This window comes from Pipistrellus kuhlii, unplaced genomic scaffold, assembly GCF_014108245.1.
Source record: "Pipistrellus kuhlii isolate mPipKuh1 unplaced genomic scaffold, mPipKuh1.p scaffold_m20_p_7, whole genome shotgun sequence".
Classification (NCBI taxonomy): Eukaryota; Metazoa; Chordata; class Mammalia; order Chiroptera; family Vespertilionidae; genus Pipistrellus; species Pipistrellus kuhlii.
Window position 1 is genome coordinate 17,502,491 of NW_023425573.1, and position 21,448 is coordinate 17,523,938.

At 59.0% G+C, this 21,448-nt stretch overlaps 1 protein-coding gene across 10 annotated transcripts in view; it reads left to right on the forward strand.

Moving 5' to 3' along the window:
- Positions 1-21,448, forward strand: part of SPEG (striated muscle enriched protein kinase) — a 57,179-nt gene that overhangs the window by 27,102 nt on the left and 8,629 nt on the right. For 9 of the 10 annotated variants that reach the window (XR_006740459.1, XM_036421758.2, XM_045575338.1 and 6 more), the window contains 23 exons: positions 679-854; positions 3,302-3,562; positions 4,588-4,746; positions 4,841-5,030; positions 5,141-5,364; positions 7,705-7,824; positions 8,046-8,150; positions 8,741-8,947; positions 9,280-9,403; positions 9,515-9,690; positions 12,015-12,127; positions 12,448-12,616; positions 12,855-12,951; positions 13,076-13,276; positions 14,366-14,423; positions 14,992-15,069; positions 15,175-15,353; positions 15,930-15,956; positions 16,601-16,753; positions 16,938-16,980; positions 17,975-18,043; positions 18,314-20,306; positions 20,664-20,795. Coding sequence is in view for 9 of the 10 variants with exons in the window: in XM_036421758.2 (XP_036277651.1) it covers positions 679-854; positions 3,302-3,562; positions 4,588-4,746; positions 4,841-5,030; positions 5,141-5,364; positions 7,705-7,824; positions 8,046-8,150; positions 8,741-8,947; positions 9,280-9,403; positions 9,515-9,690; positions 12,015-12,127; positions 12,448-12,616; positions 12,855-12,951; positions 13,076-13,276; positions 14,366-14,423; positions 14,992-15,069; positions 15,175-15,353; positions 15,930-15,956; positions 16,601-16,753; positions 16,938-16,980; positions 17,975-18,043; positions 18,314-20,306; positions 20,664-20,795 (5,054 nt within the window). In the remaining variant the exon portion in view is untranslated. Of the gene's footprint in view, positions 1-678; positions 855-2,194; positions 2,981-3,301; positions 3,563-4,587; positions 4,747-4,840; positions 5,031-5,140; positions 5,365-7,704; positions 7,825-8,045; positions 8,151-8,740; positions 8,948-9,279; positions 9,404-9,514; positions 9,691-12,014; positions 12,128-12,447; positions 12,617-12,854; positions 12,952-13,075; positions 13,277-14,365; positions 14,424-14,991; positions 15,070-15,174; positions 15,354-15,929; positions 15,957-16,600; positions 16,754-16,937; positions 16,981-17,974; positions 18,044-18,313; positions 20,307-20,663; positions 20,796-21,448 lie in introns of those variants that run through there. The other variant, XM_045575341.1, reaches the window with a different exon arrangement.

The window sequence follows — 21,448 nt, forward strand, 5'->3', positions numbered from 1 at the left end:
CTCACCTGGGCTAAACAGCCCAGAGCCGTCTCACTCCCCGAGGAGGCTGCCCGCCCCCGGCCCGCTGACCTCAGACTGTCTTTTGAGGCCTTCTCTGAGCCCAGCCCCGTGCTGAGCCCTGTGCTGAGCCCAGGTGGAACCATTTGTTTCTGAGCTGCCAGGGTCCAGAGTTAAAATCGGGCCTCATCGGTGGTGCTCCATCCCAGGTGCCTGGAGCTTTCATGCGTTCGCTCAGATTTTTGTTTTTATTGGTTTGGGTTCTACTTTCATTTTTAATTGATTGTCTCGTCCCCAGTGTGGTTTCTTAACATTGTACGTTATTTCATGTCCCTTTTGGGAAGTGGGAAAGCTACCTGTTCGTTATAAAGAAATAAAAATAAGACACGAGGAAATTATTAAGAGCTGAAGAGCATGGCGCCACTCTCAGTGCAGTTAGGTTCCTAGAAAGGCGAGATCCAGGTGGGCAGACATGACCTGGGAGGTCCTGGGGGAGGCGGGAGGTGGAGTCGGGGTGAAAACCTGTCTGTGGCCCAGGGGGGCCCATGGTCAGTGGGACAGATCTGGGGAGGGGACAAATGACGAAGAGGGAGGAGAGGCCAGCCCGGCTCTGTGCCCCCACTTCCTCGTGTGCAGGTGAGGGCCCTGGGCCCTGGGCCTGAGCTCTTGCCCCTCTGACAGGCTGAGGAACCGCCAGCCCGTGCGCCCAGACCAGCGGCGCTTCGCCGAGGAGGCGGAGGGAGGGCTGTGCCGGCTGCGGATCCTGGCCGCCGAGCGGGGCGACGCTGGCTTCTACACTTGCAAAGCAGTGAATGAGTACGGCGCTCGGCAGTGCGAGGCCCGCCTGGAGGTCCGAGGTGAGTACATCCCACTCCCCATGACCCCCCCCACCCACCCCCTTCGCCCCGGCCCCGGCCTCATTCCTGCCTTATTGCTCACATAGCCTTAGTTATGGGATGCCAGAACTGAAAGGGCCTCTGACAGCCCCACGTTTAGCTGCTCACATTGTGGCTGAGGAAACTGAGGTCCAAAGAGGGCAAGTGACTTACCCAGGCCACATGGCAACTTGCCCAGCGGTCAGCTTACTACCCAGTACTGCCTTCCCCGTGCTCAGACATACCTGCCCCTGATGCCAGCCAGAGACCTTGCTTCCTGCCACCAGCCACTCTCTCCTTACACTCTTCTGTGTCTTTGTCACCTTGCCCTTCCCAGGCCCCCGCCCCCCCGACACCCACTGCCCTCTCTCCTATTACCCATCTCATTGCTGTGCAGAATCTGTTGTGGCTGGGGTGGCAGTGGGGAGTGTCTGATAATTGGACCCGTTCGGAGGGGCCCTTGGGGTGACGGGCAGGGAGCATTGCCGGGATCCAGGGTGAGCAGAGCTGTGAAGTGTGGAGAGGGCTGGGTCTCAGAGTCGGGCCTAAGGGTAGAAGGCCTCTCAGGCATCGGGGATGGCAGGCCCTAGCTAGGCTGCCTTGGGGGGCAGTGCTTTTCTTCCCAAGGACTGGCCATTTGCCTCTCCTTTCACCTCCCCTTTCCCTGTGGACAATTAGGGCTGAGAACCCCTCCTCGGCTCTGCACTCAGCCATCGCCCTCCCTTTCTGGCAGAGGCCAGCCGTGAGAGCTCCCAGGATCTCCAGGCCCTGCCGGAGCCCAGACCCTCACAGTCATGGTTGCCCTAAAGGACCCTGCCTGCCTCAGTTACCGGACCCTGTGCCTCCTGTTCCTGGGGTCGCCTCCTCCTCAGTCTCTGAATTCTTCCATATCCACCACCAACCCCCATCCCGCAGCCTGGCCCCATTCTCTGGCCTGCGCCTGCCCCTTCAGGGTCTGGTCTGCCCTGCTTCTCTGTGCTAACCCATGTCTCAGTGCTTCTCTCTCTCACCCAGAATTCTCCCCGACATCTCTCACGTTTTGGGGTGCTCCTGGTAACTGTGAATGCCTCTTCCCTGGTTGCCCAGGGCCTCTACTGCCCAGAAAACCCAGGGCCCCGGCCTCTGGCTGGCTGCCTGCCCCCCACCCCAGGGCTGCGCGTGGGGGAGCTGACCGTGGCAGTTGAAGAGGCAGCTGTCTGTGCTGGGGGCCTAGCCAGGCTGCGTGCGTGCTCGTGTGTATGTGTGTATGTGTGTGTGTGTGCGCGTGCGCGTGTACTGCACTAACCTGCCGCTTGCTGACTGAGGTTTTTGTCTGTACACAGGCGAGTGAGCTCAGGGGGCCGACTGCACTCCCCCCGCTACCCTCCGAGCTGCGCCCTGTCTCAGGCACCTCTCGGACCTCGCTGTGTTTCACTGCCTCCTGCCCACAGACCCTGCCGGCCTGGACCCTGTTCCAGCCTCCCCTCCCCTTCCTTCCCCGTGAACGTCCTGGGGGTAGTCCTGGGCCCCAGTGGACCCTTCCCTCACCAAGTGGACATATGACTGGGCTGGCGGGGGGCCCCCACATGGACTGAGTGCCAGGAAGGGGGTGGCCATGAGGACTACCAAGACCCCTTCCCAGTCTTTCCCTGAAGGGGAGCACCCAGTGAGTGCATGTGCTGCCACTGCTACAGGCCCTGCCCGTCTATCCGTTTGTCTGTCTGTGTGTCTGTGACAGTCAGGAAAGGATGCCTCCAAGCTGGCATGGGATAAAGCGGAGAGGGGGAGACAGGGCACAGCACCTGCAAGGGCTGTTGACAAGGAGCTCATGAAGTGGGGGCAGAGCACTGACCATTCCGGAAACGGGTTTTCATGGTACAGCACTATTCGCAAGAGGCCAGAAGCCAGAGGCCCCGGCCCGGCGCTGATGAGGCCTGGCTGAGTCCCGGCTGTGGGCAGGTGTAGGGCCCACTTGGGGCTCCCCATTTCACTGTCAGAGTCCGGGAGGCTCTGCCCGGGAGTGAGGGAGTTAGCCAGGCTTGACAGGGGAGGAGGGACCTCCTGTAGAGGGTGTGGAGATGTTCAGAAGTACCTGTTTCTTAGTTCAAATAAAGTCCAGTTTGTACCCAGCTGGTGTGCTGTGTGGTATTTTTTTTCCGCCGCCGTCTCTGCCCCTACATGGCCCTCAGTTTCGCTGTCCTTGATTCCTGCCGCTTCCCGAGTTCCCCCTCCCCGGCCCAGCTGGGGTCGCTATCCTGAAGCCAGGCCCAAGAGAGACGACCTCGCGGTCCTGGCCAGCCAGGAGGGTGGGCTTTCCCTCTGTCTCCAAAGGAACAAAATGCATCTCTCTCTCTCTGTGTGTCTGTCTGTCTCTCTCTGTGTGCGTGTGTGTCTCCCTCCCCCCGTGTCTCCGCTCCATGTGTGCCTGCTCCCCGTGGCCGCTCCCCCAGCACATCCCGAGAGCCGGTCCCTGGCCGTGCTGGCCCCCCTGCAGGACGTGGACGTGGGGGCCGGGGAAATGGCGCTGTTTGAGTGCCTGGTGGCGGGTCCTGCGGACGTGGAGGTGGACTGGCTGTGCCGTGGCCGCCTGCTGCAGCCCGCGCTGCTCAAATGCAAGATGCATTTCGATGGTCGGAAATGCAAGCTGCTGCTCACCTCCGTGCATGAGGACGACAGTGGCGTCTACACCTGCAAGCTCAGCACGGCCAAAGGTAACTGCTCACTTGGGCCCCGGGGCTGCCTTGGGCCCCCGAGGGCTGGAGGGAGGGGCCTGGAGGGAAGGCGTTGGGTGCAGAATGACATGGAGTCTGTCTTCTGGGGAAAGAGGGGTGGGGGTGGGGGGAGGGTGCAATACACCTGCCTCAGTAAATGCACGTGGAGCAGCACCTAGAGCAGCTCCTGGCAGGAAGGGCCTCCCGTGTCAGTGCCAGCGGCTGTTCCTGTAGGAGCCCGTCTGCGGAGGCGTGGCAGGCAAACCTGGATGTGGGTTCCAGTTCCTGCCCTGTCTGCACAGCAGCCACCTGACTTTGGACAAGTCGCTTCATCTCTCTGAGCTCAGACTGTTCATCTGTAAAAAAAAAAAAAAAAAAAAAAAGGGATCATGATAATGCCGAGCTCGGGCATCGGCAGGATTAATGAGATAATGAACGCAAAGAACAAAGCACAGCGCCCGGCGAAGGGTGCCACCTAATAAATGTCAGCCATTAGTGTTATGAATGACTTCTCTGACCTGGTCCCCGTCCTCCTCTGAGGTTGTGGTAATGAGCGCCTAAGGTGACAGGGGAGGGACCTTGGTCAGCGTCAGGCGCTGTCACTTCCCCCAGAAGATTGTCTGTGGGGCAGTGGAGGGGGGCAGAGGGGCATGTGCTTTATGTCTGGGGTGGTGGGGGGACGTATGGGCACAACCCAGGTGCAGAGGAGAATTCCAAGGGGAAGGAGAGGGGGTGCAGGGGAGGAAACGGGCTTGCCTTCTAGGCCTCTTATTGCTGAGCTGAGCATCATCCTGGGTGGGGAGGTTGAGCAGAGGATGGGAGAGCTGGACAGCCATCGTATCCCTAGCCACCATAATAGCCTCTGCCACCCTTGCCGACCTCCACCTTCCTGAGAAGGCCCAGTGCCTCTTCTGCTGCCTAGGGACCTTGCTGGGTTCCAGCTCCTGGCCCAGACAGGGGGCCTGTGGGTTGGGGTGCCCGGGGTTCCGTGGCCTTTGTTGCCCCAGTGCCTGTCCCTCCTGCAGACGAGCTGACCTGCAGCGCCCGGCTGACGGTGCGGCCCTCGCTGGCGCCCTTGTTTACGCGGCTGCTGGAGGATCTGGAGGTGCTGGAAGGCCGCACGGCCCGCTTCGACTGCAAGATCAGTGGCACCCCGCCCCCCTCCGTGACCTGGACTCATTTTGGTATGGCCCTCCACCCTGCAGATGTTGACTCCCCAGAGGCCAGAGAGCAGGACCCCTCTCTGAGTCTGCCATGCATCCCGCCTCCCTCCCCCAGGCCGCGCCGTGGAGGAGAGCGAGAACTTGCGTCTGCGGCAGGAGGGGGGGCTGCACTCGCTGCACATCGCCCACGTGGGCAGCGAGGACGAGGGGCTCTACGCAGTCAGCGCCACCAACACCCACGGCCAGGCCCACTGCTCGGCCCAGCTCTACGTGGAGGAGCCTCGGACGGCTGCCACGGGCCCCAGGTACTTGCCGGGTGCCCCGGAGCTGCCAGGGCTGCCTCTGTGGGGCCCCAGCCCTGCCCATGGCAGGAGGCAAAGCTCTGGGACTCTGGGCAGCTTTGTGATTCTTGCAGCTCGAAGCTGGAGAAGATGCCATCGATCCCCGAGGAGCCGGAGCACGGCGAGCTGGAGCGGCTGTCCATGCCCGACTTCCTGCGGCCGCTGCAGGACCTGGAAGTGGGCCTGGCCAAGGAGGCCATGCTGGAGTGCCAGGTGACCGGCCTGCCCTACCCCACCATCAGCTGGTTCCACAACGGCCACCGCATCCAGAGCAGCGATGACCGGCGCATGATGCAGTGTATGTGCCCAGGGAAGGGGCCGTGGGGAGCGCCCCCTCCAGCATCCTCTCTGCTCGCGGTGCCCTCCGCTGTGCTCGCCCTTGGGCCTTCCTTTTCGAGCCTCATCAGGGAGGAGGCATCTAGTGGAGGGGAGCCCAGGAAGGCTACGAGGTCACCTCCTTCCTTCAGCCCATACAGCACCCATCTTGCTGAGTCTGGGCCTCAGTAGCTCCTTAGGAACGTGCTAAACAGCCTGCTACTTGCTGATCGTGGGCAGGTTACAGCGCCACTCTGTGCCTCAGTTTCCTCATCTGTAATCGGTTTGTTAGAGAATTAGATCAGCAAGTACATATAAAACACTTAGAGCTGGGCCGGGCAAATAGCAAGTGGTCAGTCCGTGTCATGTCTTATGATTATTGCTACTGTTTTTGCCACCATTGTCATTCTCATTAGAAAAGCAGAGAAATTTCCGTGAAAAGGCTCGGCGGCCAGTGCCTGGCACCGAGAGGATGCTTGGCCAAGGCTATTAATGAATAGCAAGTAAAGGAGGAGCTGGAGGAAAACAAAGGGGTGTATTTGGGACTGTGTCCTCTCAGCCTGGGGTGTTTCCCATGGGACTGTCTCAGTTCCACCCTCGAAGGACTCAAGTCTCCAGTGGGAAGGGCCACCTACCTACCTCCGATAGTGCCACCCTGTGCCACGCGATGGCCTCCTCTTAACAGCGGCAGAGTGACAAAGCTCAGAGCCTCACGTGTGCCAGGCTCTGAGTGCTAAAAGCCTGGCACGGACGGTCTCACCACAGGCCTATGAGGCAGGTACTATTACTCCTGTTTAAAGATGCGGAAACTGGGGCTTAAGGAGGGTCAAGGACTTGCTCAAAGGCAGGCAAGGACCATCTGACTCTGGCTCCCTCCTCCTAACCAGGATGCTCCCTGTTGGCCGTGCCCATTTCCAGTGCCACCACTGAGGTCCTTCCCCTCTGCCCTCCCACCCCCGCCCCCCGCCACAGCAGTTGGCTGCTCAGCCCACAGGCTTCCTATCTCTCCATCTGCTTGAGGCCCTGAGTGGGTGTCTGTCTCAGGATCTGAGCTGGCGTCTCTTCTGTTTGTATCTGGGGTCAGTGGCGGCCCTTGGTTTCTCTTCCTTTATAAATAGTCTCAGGAGAGATAAATGGGTGACTGTTCCATGAGAGATAACCACTAAGAGGAGGGAGGGGTATTTGAGGATAGCCCTTATATGAATGAGGATAGTGTAGGCCTCTTCCTCTTCCTGTCCCTGCTGGAGACAGCTCCCTTATCATCGTTCCGGGAACACGGTGTAGGGACAGAGCTTTGAATTCAGAGGGAACCGAGTTCAAGCCATTGCTCCATCATTTATTAGCTGTGTGACCTTGGACAAATCCATTAATGTCTCTGACCTCATTGGCAAAATGAGGATAATTTTGCAGGGTTGTTGAAAGGATTATGGGGTAGAAAATGTATGCCAAATAGCTGGCATAGCAGAACACTCTTATTGGAGTTTATAATATAATACATATATTTGGTACTCACTGCATGCAAGGTAGCGGGTTCTGCTGGAGGTCCCGGGGAGAGGAGAAAGGATGGGGGTGCAGAGTGGGGTCCCCAGTCACAGCACAGAAGGTTTCCCAGGCTGGCACTCAGTTGAACTATGTCTTGAAGGAGAAGGAGGCCTTAGTAAGAGAAGAACGTTCCAGAAGGGAGGGATTTTGTGAGCAAAGACCTGAAGAAGGAGCCCCTATGGCTTGTTCAGGGACCTGCTGGCTTGTCAGGGTCAGGTGGTGGAGGACTAGCAGGGGTTGTGTCCAGGTGGGAGCTCAGTCTGAGTGCTTTGGCTTCTGTCAGTAGGTGCCTGTGCAGGAGGGGCTTTTACAGTTTCCAGGTTGAGATGCAACATGCGGTGCTGTAGGTGGAGTGTGGGCTGCACTGGTGGGGCCCTCTCAGGGCCTCTGTGCTGGCCCTGGGACCACCAGCGGCCATGGGAAGGGCCCCAGGAACAAAGCCTTGATAGAACTTTGACACCGAGATGTGACACCCTCCCCGGAGGTGCGAAGAAGGGGACAGTCAGCCGTTGGTAGGTGGTGCGGGAGGGACGTGAGAAGCTGCGGGGCCTGGAGTGTGGAGGGACAGACCAGAGGGACCACGGCTGCCAGTGTAGACTTGGCAGTGTGGACCTAGGGTTTGCCACGCGATGGACACACTTCTTGCTTGTCTGCCTTTTCTCTCTCCTCTCCTCCCTGAGTGGGTGGGGGTGAAGGGCCAGGTCTAGGGTGGCATGGGCACACCCCTCAAAGTATTCTCCTGGTTCAGGCCCAGTGTCACTGTCCCTCCCTGCCCCCCCAGACAGGGATGTCCATCGATTGGTGTTCCCCGCCGTGGGACCTCAGCATGCTGGTGTTTACAAGAGTGTCATCGCCAACAAGCTGGGCAAAGCTGCCTGCTATGCCCACCTCTATGTCACAGGTGAGACAGGCACCCTCCCGGCCAGCTACATGCACAGCCTAGCCTCTGGCCTACCCAGGGAGCTGGTGAAAGGGGCCTTTTGCACCTGCTCTCTTCCTTCAATCCCCTGGGGAGCCGTCTGGCCTTGGCCCTGCCCCCAGCCCACTCCCCTGAGGCCTGGTGATCCTGTGGAGCCACTGGGACCTAACGGCCCCAGCGGATGCTTGACCTTTGGCTTTCAGATGTGGTTCCAGGCCCCCCAGATGGTGCCCCACAGGTGGTGGCTGTGACTGGGAGGATGATCACCCTCACATGGAACCCCCCCAGGAGTCTGGACATGGCTATCGGTGGGTCAGAGCCACACAGGGCTGAGTGGAGGGGGATGGGAGTGTGGGCAGGGCAGGCTTGGGCAAGGGAGCCAGGAGGGGAGGGCAAGGCCGAGGGAAGCATACGGGGTGGGGAGTGGACAGAGTGCTGGGAGCACGGCTAGGAGCAGCCTTGAGTGCCTCCTTTGCATGGTGGATGGAGCTCCGGGTCAGGAGGGGACAAAGGGAGCCACCATATTCCCGTCTCTTTCTCAGAGGGATTGGGTGTGTGGGTCGTGCTCCCGGGAATATGCTCTTCTTTCCTGTCGGTGACCTCTTCCTACTCTCTGCCTCAGTTTCCCCACTTCAGATAGTAACAAGGAATTGGGATACAAGGCAAGCTCCCTCCATGCCTGTAACTGGACCCCTTGCCTGACACTTTGTTGGCTCTTAGCTTGGCTAGGCCAGTGGTTGGGCAAGAGCAGATGGAGAGCAGTTAGAAGCAACAAGAGACACTGAGGCAGGATCTCAGAGCAGACTAGTGACGAGTTCCTGGGTCCTGAAGGACTGCGTGGGGGTGGAGTGGGGGATGCCCCAGCCATGCCCGTCTCTAACAGCTGCCTCCTCCTCAGACCCGGATGCCCTGACCTACACCGTGCAGCACCAGGTGCTGGGCTCAGACCAGTGGACAGTGCTGGCCACTGGCCTGCGGGAGCCTGGATGGTCAGCCACAGGGCTGCGTAAGGGGGTTCAGCACATTTTCCGGGTCCTCAGTGCCACCATCAAGAGCAGCAGCAAACCATCACCCCCTTCTGAGCCCGTGCAGCTGCTGGAGCGAGGTGAGCCTGAGTGTGCATATGAGTGGACGTGGGTACTTTTGGGCCAGGAACTGGGTCCTCCACAGCGGGAGCTCAAGGGCTGGTCTGGACATTAGAGCTCTGACAGGAACAGTGTGGCTGGATGCGACCTTGACCATCAAAGTGCTTCCTTCTCACTCCAGAGGCTGAGGCTCTGGAGTCAGACAAGCTGGGCGTGCAGTCCCAGTTCTGCGGCTCCTAGACAAAGTGCTAGCCCTCTCCGAGCCTCAGCTTCCTCATCTGTAAAAATGGAGCTCACAGGGCGGTGGGGAGGGTTAGAGGAGCAGTGGGTCCTAAGGATCTCCTCCCCGCAGGCCCGCCCCTGGAGGAGGCGCCCGCTGTCCTGGACAAGCCAGACATCGTGTATGTGGTGGAGGGACAGCCTGCTAGTGTCACCGTCACCTTCAACCACGTGGAGGCCCAGGTCGTCTGGAGGAGGTGGGCCCGCCTCCCATGCCCCATTCCCACAAGCGGCGGCCCAGTTCCGGTCATCCTAGCCTGACCTCCTGTGGCTGATCCTGGGTGATCTCCCTCTCCTGTGTCCCTCAGCTGCCGAGGGGCCCTCCTAGAGGCGCGGGCAGGTGTGTATGAGTTGAATCAGCCTGATGACGACCAGTACTGTCTTCGCATCTGCCGGGTTAGCCGCCGGGACATGGGGCCCATCACCTGCACTGCCCGCAACCGTCACGGCACGCAGGCCTGTTCGGTCACACTGGAACAGGCAGGTAGGTGGTAGCAGACCCTCTTCCCTCTCCTCCCTCTGAGGCCCATCACCCTCTCCTCCAACCCCCAGGTGCACACACCCATTGGCCAGTCCTAGGTCTTCCCTCTCAGCCTGCCCATCTAATGGCCACACTAATACCAATACAACGACCACTAATAGTACTACCACTAATAAGATATTTATTGAGCACCTAGTATGTGTCAGGCTTAGTGCTAAGTATCTCACATGTAACTCCTCATTTAATATTTACATCCACCCTGTGAGATGGGGGTGGGGGGTTGGTCGCTATCCCTATTTTACAGATGGGGAAACCGAGGCTCAGAGAGTGTGTTAAGTAATAGGCTCAAAGTCACACAACCTAGTAAGACTGGGAATTAGGATTCAAGTTCTGACACCCAATTTCAAAGCCAGAGGGTGCTCTGAGTTCCTGTGTTAAACACAACAGGAAATAATACCTCAAGTGTAACAAGCATAGGGAGACAAAATCAATAAAAAAGAAAGAAAGAAAGAAAGAAAGAAAGAAAGAAAAAGAAAGAAAGAAAGAAAGAAAGAAAGAAAGAAAGAAAGAAAGAAAACCCAAGGGAGAGCATCGTATCATGAGATGCTCAGCTCTCGGATCCTGACTGCCCTTTGCTCAGCTTGTTGCACAGGGCCTCCCAGTCTTTGCTATGAGGACTTTTTTTTTTTTTTTTTTTTTTTTTTTGTAATTTCTCCATCAAAGATGTCCCTCAACCCCCAGCATGCATTAAGCAGTAATTGCCTTGTGTTCCAGTTTGTTAATTAACTCTAGACATATGTAACTGCCACTCAGGATTTCGGACCAGCGCCAGCTAAATAGTGTTACCTGCTGAGTAGATACAATTCCAACCAAATGCAAAGAAAGTGACATCTTAGTTAGCACAGGCAAGCTTATCGTGGGTAAATGTGCATCTTCTGGTGCTTTTAAAAAATTGTTCAAGTTCATTTGATGCACCTAGTGCTTTGACCTTCATAGTGCCTACCCTCTCACCCCCACATCCTCCCCTCCCACTAGAAGCCAGGTTCCTAGAGGGGCGGGAGAGCATCTTTAAAGTGAAGAGAAGTGGCGGCAGCGAGTGTGAGAAGATGGGGAAGCCCCACTGCCCCCCTGTGGACGGTGGTTGGGGTGAGGCCCCAGATCATCGGGGCTCCAGATCTCCCTTTTACCTGTCTTTTCCTTGCTCAGTTTCCCCCACCCCACCCCCTGTCAATTTCTTCTCAACCTCCACTTTGCTCCTTGATAGTACCATCTGCAGGGCTCATCTTTCTTTCCAGATATAGGGAACGACCCTGGCCACCCAGCCCTCAGCCTGGCCTGGCTGGGACAGTGACACGGAGACCGAGTTCCAGCCAACCAGAGCTACAACAGGCCTGGGGCTTGGATCTACACTCTCTCCCACTGTGGGTCCCCCCTCCCCCCACAGACTGGGCAAGAGGAATGGCCCCTGTCCTCCCCTTTCCTCCACATCCGCCCCACTCCCAGGATGCCCTTCTCTTTTATCTATATAAAACCAGGCAGCGTGCTGTGGTGGTGGGCCCTGCTCTTCCCCAGGGCCTGACCACTCCACTCTCCTTACAGCGTAGCTCCTCAGCCATGCTCAGGAAGAGGCACCAGGAAGTTACAGGCTCCTCTGCAAAGCACACTGGAATATGTATTTAATTCCATCACGAGAATTAGAAGCCACTCCATAAGGAAATAACACGGTCGCATGATATGTGTAGGGAATAAAACCACAGTCACATGTGAGAGGGCTAAGCTGAGATTCGGCTCCAGTTTGCTCTTCCCATCTCCAAGATGGCAGAGGGCCCCGTAAGCAATTAAACAAGATTCAGAGAGAAAGCTTCAAGGCAGAGGCAATGCCATCGTGAACTTGATTCAGGGTCACAGGCTCAGCGGACTTCAGAGCTCAGAACAATGAAGTCTGAGCCCTCAATGGGACTGTGCAGAGGGCGATCGCCCAACAGGGGGCAGCGTTGAGCCACTTCACGCCAGCCCGTTAATGCAGGGAAGGAAGAAGCTCAGGATGGCCAGCCCTGATTTGTCAAGAGAGACAGGAAATCCAGATTTCTTTTGTGTGTGAAAATCTCATTTCAAAGCTGGCAGATGAACACTGAGGATCAAACAAAGCAAGCCTGCCCGTTCTGGTTTAGGTTTTCTGAGATTTGGGGGACATCACGTATGGATTTAACAGGGAGAGCAGTTGGTCCCGTGGGTGAGGTGCTGGGGAGAGGAGCTGAGGAGGCAGGCCCATGTGACCCCAACATTCTGTCCCCCTCGCTTTTCCACTCCCACCTCCTGTGTTCCAGAGGCCCCTCGGTTTGAGTCCATCATGGAGGACGTGGAGGTGGGGGCTGGGGAAACGGCTCGCTTCGCTGTGGTGGTTGAGGGGAAGCCACTGCCGGACATCATGTGGTACAAGGTCAGAGGGTGACGCGGTGGCCTCAGGGGAGGCCCAGCCTGGGGCTGGCCTGGAGCCTGGGAGGAAGGAGGAGGGGTTTCCTGGGAGTGTGGGAGGGGTCCAGGCAGCCTTAGGAGGACGGGTACGTTTTAGAAGGAAGTGGGACCCAGAGGTGCTGAGTGATGTTGGTGGGCGTGTGAGGAACTGGGGTACTAATCAGGATAGAAGGGGTTCCTGGCCCTGAGATAGGGGTGAGACTGGGTCTCTGGCATGGAGGTAAAGCTGGGTCCCAGGCAGAGGTGAGGCCAGGCCCAGGCTGGACGTGACGGCCAACTCTGCAGGATGAGGTGCTGCTGACTGAGAGCAGCCACGTGAGCTTCGTGTACGAGGAGAATGAGTGCTCCCTGGTGGTGCTCAGCACGGGAACCCAGGACGGAGGGGTCTACACCTGCACGGCCCGGAACCTGGCTGGAGAAGTCTTCTGCAAGGCAGAGCTGGCTGTGCGTTCAGGTGGGCTGGACCTCAGGGCAGAGTGCTCATCCCCGGGCAGCCACCTGAGCCCCTGTCCAGGAGTCACTCATCCGGCCGTGCACCCCTTGGCTCCCACATCTTCCAGCCCCAGCACCCCACCCGGGCTTCTGACCTTCTTGCTCCTCTTCTGTCTTCTCCATCTACCCTGCCTGTCTCAGTCTCTGCCCTCATTCCTCTCCTGCCCTCCCCATCTAACACCAGGCCTCTCTTTCCACAGCTCAGACAGCTATGGAGGTAGACGGGGCCCGGGAAGACGAGGAACAGCGGGGAAAGAGACTCAGCGACTTTTATGACATCCACCAGGAGATCGGCAGGTGCGGGCGAGGTGTGGGGTGTGGTGTCCGGGGGCCAAGAAAGGCTGGGAATGTGGCCGGGAGGTGTGGAGAGTCCGTGTTGCAGCGATGCCTGAATCCCATCCTCTCGTCTGCCATCCCCCAGGGGTGCCTTCTCCTACCTGCGGCGTGTGGTGGAGCGGAGCTCTGGCCTGGAGTTTGCAGCCAAGTTCATCCCCAGCCAGGCCAAGCCAAAGGCCTCCGCATGGCGGGAGGCTCGGCTACTAGCCCGGCTCCAGCACGACTGCGTCCTCTACTTCCACGAGGCCTTCGAGAGGCGCCGGGGGCTGGTCATTGTCACCGAGCTGTATCCTGGCACAGGCTGGGGGTCGAGGGGGGACCTGGCCTGGATGACTGGTCCTTGTAACAACCAATCAGTAACGTGTTTCACACTTAACAAAGTGGCCCCATTGACAGTTGGGAAGGGCAGGCTACCTTTACAAAATGAGCCCATTGACAGTTGGTAGATCTGAAAGCAGCTTATAAATACTTCATAGAGGGGAAGTCTTTAAAAACCAACATTTTCTGCCCCCTTCCCCTTTTAGCTTAAATGTACATAGGACTTAATGTGTGCCTCACAGTGGTCTAAGAGTTTTATTTATTTAATCTTCATGTGTACCTACTTACCTCGTGGAGTTTTATTATCCCCATTTTACAGACGATGAAACTGAGGTCCAGAGAGGTTAACTCACTAGAAGTCACACAGCTAGGAAAAGGCATGGGATTTTGATCACGAAATGCAGTACAGCACATCTGAACATTTAAAGTGACCCCATTTCAGATGAGCATCAATCCTTGGCTTTATTAGGAGGCCGTTACCATAAAGAATGGCTTTTAGTTTTGTAAGAGAGTTTGTTAAACAAAGGCACACCATGGCAAGGATGCTGGGTGGTTGGCTTGTCATTCTCACAAACAGGGTAACCACGTGCTTCACACCAGGCTTCCAGTCTGCACTTTTAGAACCCAAACCTTGGCAAAACGGCCGGTTATTATGTGTCATGGACCTTCTAGGCCATTCTCTAAAATTAGTCAAGAAGTCCCATCTACAGCCAACAAAATTCTGCTCCCACTTGATCCCTACAAATACCTCCCAGGGTGGGCAGGAGGTAGTGTTACCCTCATTTTACTCCTGAGAGAATGCAAGCTCAGAGAGGTTAGGTGACTTGCCTGAGATCCCACAGCAAGTGAGAGAACAAGCAGGGTTGTCCTATCTGTGCACCCAGCTGACAGGCGGAAGAGTGAGGACACGGTGGCTAACTGGTACCAGAAGTGCTTTAAGGGAAAGGAGAAGCCTGCGCTGAGCGGGGCTCTGGCTTGAGCTCTGAGAGTGGGGGCACTGCCCAGGGAGGGCTGGACAGTTGGCGTTGGTCACTGTTCTCCTTGACTCAGGACACAGCTGCACGGAGGAGCTGCTGGAGCGAATGGCTAGGAAGCCCACCGTGTGTGAGTCTGAGGTGAGGGCAGTGGGTGGCAGGGGTCAGGTTGGGCACTAGCCCTCACCCACCTGAACTCTGAGAGCTGAGGGGTGGGTCCTGGACGTGCCATCTGTGCCCATGAATAGACCAGGGGTGGTCCTGGAGAGCATGGCAGGCGGGCAGCAGAGCCCTTTTCCTGCATCAGACCAGACCCCCACCCAGGGACTTGCAAATCTCAGCAGACCCACCCTATCCCTACTGTGTTTCCCAGTCTTCCTCCCGTCAACATTCCTCAGACCCTCCTCCCAGCATTAGCTCCACCTGGATTCCATGCAGCCTCACTCTGTCCTGGCACGGGGGCATGCAAGTTGTGCACTGCACAATTCTATTTATTATCATGTAAGCAACTTCCTTCTGTAATTGTGCTGTGCCTGACTGTGTAGCTGTACATGGAGGCCGTGGGTCTCAGCGACCCAGCCTATGTTCCAGTCCCCTCCGCCAGCCATCTGAAGGCCACCTACACGTGACTTCTTGCCACAACTCTGGTGGTGACCAAACATGATGCCCCACCCTTTCCCCACGGACTCTGGGTCACCTGTTTCCACAGATCCGGGCCTACATGCTACAGGTGCTCGAGGGAATATGCTATCTGCACCAGAACCACGTGCTGCACCTGGATGTCAAGGTGAGGTGCAGGTGGGGGCGGGGAGCAGGTGGCCCCGGGGGAGCCAGGCAGCGGGGTGTCCTCCCCTTTTCACTCAGCTCCCACACCTTGCCCCGTGTCCTGCAGCCTGAGAACCTGCTGGTGTGGGACGGCGCAGAGGGTGAAGAGCAGGTGCGGATCTGTGACTTTGGGAACGCCCAGGAGGTGACTCCAGGGGAGCCCCAGTACTGCCAGTACGGCACTCCTGAGTTCGTGGCTCCCGAGATTGTCAACCAGACCCCTGTATCCGGAGTCACTGACATCTGGTAACATTGGCATCTGGAGCGGCTGGGATGGGCCAGGGCAGCTGCCCTCAGTTCTGGGGAGGTGTTCAGTGTCAGAGAGGAGCTTTACTAAGCCCAGGTTCCTTCTCTGAGAGTCGATGGGTGGTATTGCTCACGGCTCCCTTGCCCACATAGCTACCTACCCCTCATCAATCAGGGCACATAGCTATCTACCCTCATCAATCAGGGATGACCCAGGCACTCAAGGCCTCGGGTCTGTCCGTCCTTGGTTCCTTATCTCCCCTGGGTGGTCAGCCACCCTGTCTGCAGCCACCTTGCCATCCCCCACCACCACCACCTTCACCCCTCCAGTGAGGCAGGCACCATCCCTAGGTTCCCAGACTTCTCATGGCTTCCTGGGCTGGCCCTGCCATGACCCTTCACTCCTCCAGGGATGTCTGGACCTCTTCCCTGGAGGAGGCATCCTTGCATTATCCAGTTGTCCAAACAGTGTTCACAAGGGAGGATGCTTCTGGCTAGATTCTTGGTAGCCGAGAATGGCTCGCTTCTGTTGGGAGGTGGGCTGCTTCTCACCAACCCTCTCTTTTCCCCCCACAGGCCCGTGGGCGTTGTTGCCTTCCTCTGGTAAGGACCTCTCTGCCCTCAGAACCCCAGCCTCCAGTGGTCTCTTAGAACCCGCGCCCCCCTCCCCCGCAACGTGTATAGGGTCTGGGACTAGCAAGCAGTTGGGGGTGTGCAGCCCACCCCTTCTTTTCCACAACCCCTGCTGCTTCCTGCACAGCAAGGGGCCGCATATGCAGGAATGTGGACATCCCAGCCTGTGTCTGTCTGCCACTGCCATGGCCCTCCAAAAGGGGTGGGCACACAAGCTGGGTGGAGAGGCCAGAGCAGGCTCGGTGCTGTTTTAGCAGGGGCTGCAAGATCCTGACGGCCCAGCATGGATGGAAGGAGTAGGCTAAGGCTCAGGGAGGCAAACCCCCCTGAGCACAGACTCCTTACCTCAAGGACAGGCCATGCCTGGAGGAGGCACAGAACAGCTCCTCTAAGCACAGGCCCAGGGCAGGGACCTGGTGGCCACCTGTCTGGGGCAGTGGTGGGAGCAGGACAGGCAAGAGTCTGAAAGACTGTCCAGATTCACCCAGCCTCTGTCTGCCCCACAGCCCTGAGGCCTCCACCTCTCCCTGGCCCCTGGCCCCACTGGCATCCTGGCATCTCTTGCTTAGCCCTAGGGCCCTGGCTACCTCTCACTCAGCTCTCTCCCCCCGCAGTCTGACGGGAATCTCCCCGTTTGTTGGGGAAAACGATCGGACAACACTGATGAACATCCGGAACTACAATGTGGCCTTTGAGGAGAACACGTTCCTGAGCCTGAGCAGGGAGGCCCGGGGCTTCCTCATCAAAGTGCTGGTGCAGGACCGGCTGTGAGTACCAGGCCCCGAGGAGCCCTGACCTGCAGAGGCCCCTCAGGCCACCCTACTGCTGCCCATGCCTCTGCCCTTAGACAGCCAATCCTCCAAGTCCTTAGAGGCCCCATTTTCCCAAACATTTATTGACTGACTGAATTAATGAATGATGAATCCTTTCTTAATCCTTATTTCCTTACAGGAGGCCTACCGCGGAGGAGACCCTAGAACATCCTTGGTTCAAAGTGAGTCTAGTACTGCAAAGTCATGGTAGAAGAGGTGGAGAGAGAGCGAGCATGTGAACAGCCTCATTTATTGAGTACCTACTGTGTGCAGTTACATGATAGGTGTTTGTATGTTTATGATCTATCTGCCTCAAATAGCTCTGTAAAGGAAGATATAAGGAAACAGAGGTTTGAGTTGGGGTCTCATGGATTCCAATTCACAGATCTGGACTTCCCATCCTGGGGGTCCTCATCAGGGTTTTTTCTGGCTCTTGAAATCAACCATGTGTCCACCTCTGTCCTGCACTGGTCCCACAGTGTGGTTGGTATGTGGCCTGGCCTCTTGGCTTTGAGCTCTGTGTGGGCAGAGTTCTCATTCATCTTCAAACCCCAGCACTGCAGGGCATGGTGCCAAGTGTGGGGGTGGGGGGGTGAGATTCAGCAAATGACCCAGAAAGAGCAACTAAATAAACCATCCATTGAGAATTGTGCTGGGTCAACTGAAGGCTGAGGTAATTCTGGCATCTGTCCTTGGAGAACCAGCCTTGTCTCCCAGATCAGAAATGAGCCCCAAAGAGGACAGCCTGGGTGGGTCGCTGAGGGAGGCCTCTGTCATGGCCTGGCTCACCAAGGCTCCAGATAACGGCCCGCTAGCTCCACATGGGTATGGGTGGTGAACTGGGCAGTAGGGCCAAGTCCAGGGGCCTAAGCACAGGCCTCCCAGGCAGCCTGTACTAGGACAGGGCCTTAAGCCCTGGTGTAAGCTCTGAAGCCCACCCCAGAAGCCACCAAGTTTTGGCCTCTCCTCTTAGGTTCAGGAAATGTGTCTACATGTGGGCACCTTGGCTGTTAGAGTTGTTGTGACAGATCCAAGGGGAAGGGGACCCCCAGGACCCAGACTCAGTGCTGTTTGGTCCATTGTTCCCTCCTGTGGGCTTTGTCTCTCCACTGCCAAACCTTGAGGGTCTGGGTTAACAGAAAACTTTCTCTAAGTCCCTCTTTCCCGGGTTTGCAGACACAGGCCAAGGGCGCAGAGGTGAGCACGGATCACCTAAAGCTGTTCCTCTCCCGGCGGAGGTGGCAGGTGAGTTTGGCTGGGTCCCGCTTCTGTGCCTTCCACCTTCTCATTCTGCAGCCTTCTCTCTCTCTAACCTTGCCTTTTCTCTATCATGTGCCCTCCCCTCCTGCTCATCTGTCTTCATCTGCTTTATATTTTCTCAACTCCCAGTTTCCTTCATGCCCCCTGCCCCTCTCTCTGCCTGCCTTGGGCCTTCTCCGGGGGCTAAGGTGAGCCTGAGCCGTTCAATCTAGCCCCTGGGGGACTGTAGGTCTGACTCCAGCATTCTGTCTTTAGCGCTCCCAGATCAGCTACAAATGCCACCTGGTACTGCGACCCATCCCTGAGCTGCTGCGGGCACCCCCCGAGCGGGTGTGGGTGGCCGTGCCCAGAAGATCACCACCCAGTGGGGGGCTCTCGTCCTCCTCTGACTCCGAAGAGGAGGAGCTGGAGGAGCTACCCTCTGTGCCCCGACCACTGCAGCCTGAGTTCTCGGGCTCTCGAGTGTCCCTCACCGACATTCCCACTGAGGATGAGGCCCTGGGGACCCCGGAGGCTGGGGCTGCCACCCCTATGGAGTGGCAGGAGCAGGGAAGGGCCACCTCTCAGAACCAGCAGGCCCCGAGCCCTCCTGCCCTCCCCTCCCCAGGCCAGGAGCCCCCAGCTGGGCCCAGCCCCCGGCGGGGACGGGGAGAGCTCCGCAGGGGCAGCTCAGCTGAGAGCGCCCTGCCCCGGGCCGGGCAGCGGGAGCCGGGCCGGGACCTGCAAAAGGCAGCGTCTGTGGAGCTGCCACAGCGCCGGAGCCCCAGCCCGGGCACCGCCCGCCTGACCCGGGGAGGCCTGGGCGAGGGTGAGTACGCCCAGAGGCTGCAGGCCCTGCGCCAGCGGCTGCTGCGGGGAGGCCCTGAGGATGGCAAGGTCAGCGGCCTCAGGGGTCCTTTGCTAGAGAGCCTGGGGGGGCGTGCCCGGGACCCCCGGCTGGCACGAGCCGCCTCCAGCGAAGCAGCACCCCACCACCAGCCTCCACCAGAGGCTCGGGGCCTGCAGAAGAGCAGTAGCTTCTCGCAGGGTGAGGCAGAACCCCGGGGCCGGCACCGCCGAGCCGGGGCGCCCCTAGAGATCCCTGTGGCCCGACTTGGGGCCCGCAAACTTCAGGAGTCTCCCTCCTTGTCTGCCCTCAGCGAGACCCAGCCACCCAGCCCCATACGGCCCAGTGCCCCGAAAGTCAGTGCCCACAAACCCAGTGCCCCCAAGTCTTCAGAACCTCCTGCCACCAAACCCAGCGATGCTTCTCAGCCCTTGGCACCCCAGCCTGCCCAAGAGAAGGCTCCAAAGTCCAAGGCAGAACCAGTCCCAGCCCCTAAACCTACACAGCCTCCCGTGGCCCCGCAAACCCCAGCACCCCCCCTCACGCCCTATGCCCAGATCATTCAGTCGTTGCAGCTGGCAGGCCACACGCAAGGCCCTCCGCAGGGCCCTGCCACACCTCCGACGGAGCCCAAGTCCCACCCCGCGGTGTTCGCCAGGGTGGCCTCCCCACCCCCGGGAGCCTCTACCAAGCTGGTGCCCGCAGCCTCGGCTCCCCCAGCGCCGGCCGAGAAAGCCCGGGTTCCCACGGTGCCCCGCAGGCCGGGCAGCAGTCTCAGCGGCAGCATCGAGGACCTGGAGTCTGAGGCCGTGTTCGAGGCCAAGTTCAAGCGCAGCCGCGAGTCGCCCCTGGCGCGGGGGCTGCGAATGCTCAGCCGCTCGCGCTCGGAGGAGCGCGGCCCCTTCCGCGGGGCCGAGGAGGACGGCATGTACCGGCCCAGCCCGGCGGGCACCCCGCTGGAGATGGTGCGGCGGCCCGAGCGCTCGCGCTCCGTGCAGGACCTCCGGGCGGCCGGGGAGCCGGGCCTGGTCCGCCGCCTGTCGCTGTCGCTGTCCCAGCGGCTGCGGCGCACCCCGCCCGCGCAGCGCCACGGGGCCTCGGAGGCGCGCGGCGGCGACGGGGAGAGCTCGGAGGGCGGCAGCTCGGCGCGGGGCTCCCCGGTGCTCGCGGTGCGCAGGCGGCTCAGCTCCACGCTGGAGCGGCTGTCCAGTCGGTTGCAGCGCAGCGGCAGCAGCGAGGACTCCGGAGGCGCGTCCGGCAGGAGCACGCCGCTGTTCGGACGGCTGCGCCGGGCCACTTCTGAGGGCGAGAGTCTGCGGCGCCTCGGGCTCCCGCACAACCAGCTGGCCGCCCAGGCCGGCGCCACCACACCTTCCGAGGAGTCCCTGGGCTCCGAGGCCAGCGCCACGTCGGGCAGCTCAGGTGAGGAGGGGCAGGGAGACTGTGTGGACAGGTATGGCTGGGGGTGTGGTGGGGCTGGGATGACAGGTGCAGAGTTCAGAAGAGGGTGGAACTTGCTGGACGAGAGGCTCTGGGAGGAGGAGAGGGCAGGGACACCCACCAGAAAGAGGCTGAGGAGGGTCTGGAGTCTCCCCCCCCACCCCCACCCCCAAGAATTGAATTGGCTTGGCTGGAGCGCAGGAGGTGAGGGGCAGAGGCCAGTGAGGGAGAAGGCCAGGCCGGGCTGGGTGTTCTCTACTTCTCTGGGCTGTGGCCTGCAGTGGGTGGGAGCTGCTTGGACCTGGCAGGGCAGGTACTAAGGCCCCTGGGTCTTCACAGCTCCTGGGGAAAGCCGGAGCCGGCTGCGCTGGGGCCTCTCTCGGCTCAGGAAAGACAAGGGCTCCTCACAGCCAAACCTCTCTGCCAGCGTCCAGGAGGATTTGGGCCAGCAGTATGTGCCCAGTGAATCAGGTAGGAGGTGCCTGCTGGGTAAGTAGCCGGGTGGGAGATGGGCCACTTCGAGGAGCCCCGGCAGTGATGCAAGGGACCTGGGATCAGGAAAACAATAACAACAGCAATAATAATAGCAGCGGTTGCCATTAATTAGCAATGCCCAGTGTCCTATCAAGCACTTCCCAAGGGCTGCCTCACTCTACCCTCCCACACCGTTGTTGGGGTCATGTCCATACGGCACAGGTGAGGAAACAGGCCCAGCCATGCTAAGTGGCTGGTGGAGGGCACAGAGTTGGTAGTAAGCGCAGCAGCCAGAACTGGACTGCCTGCCCTGTGCACCAGACCCCAGAAGCGGCTCCGGGACACCATACTAATGCTCTTCTTTGGCCAGCCTCCTCCCTCATGGGAGAGCCTAGAAGGTCCCCGTAACTCTGTGTAGCTCTGAAGGTCGGTCGGGGTAAGTCTTCCTTGCCCCTACACCCCCCATACCGATGTGTGGATGCAAAGACACTATTTCTCTCCCAGTCCAGAGGCCCACAACCTGCACTGTGCCCCCAATTCTCCAGATCTCTGCAGACTCTCCCTCCCTGCCCCCTGTCCTGCCCCTACAGGGTCTCCAGCACTTTCCGCACCTTCAGGGCTCTTTGCCGGAGGGAGAGGAACATGGTATT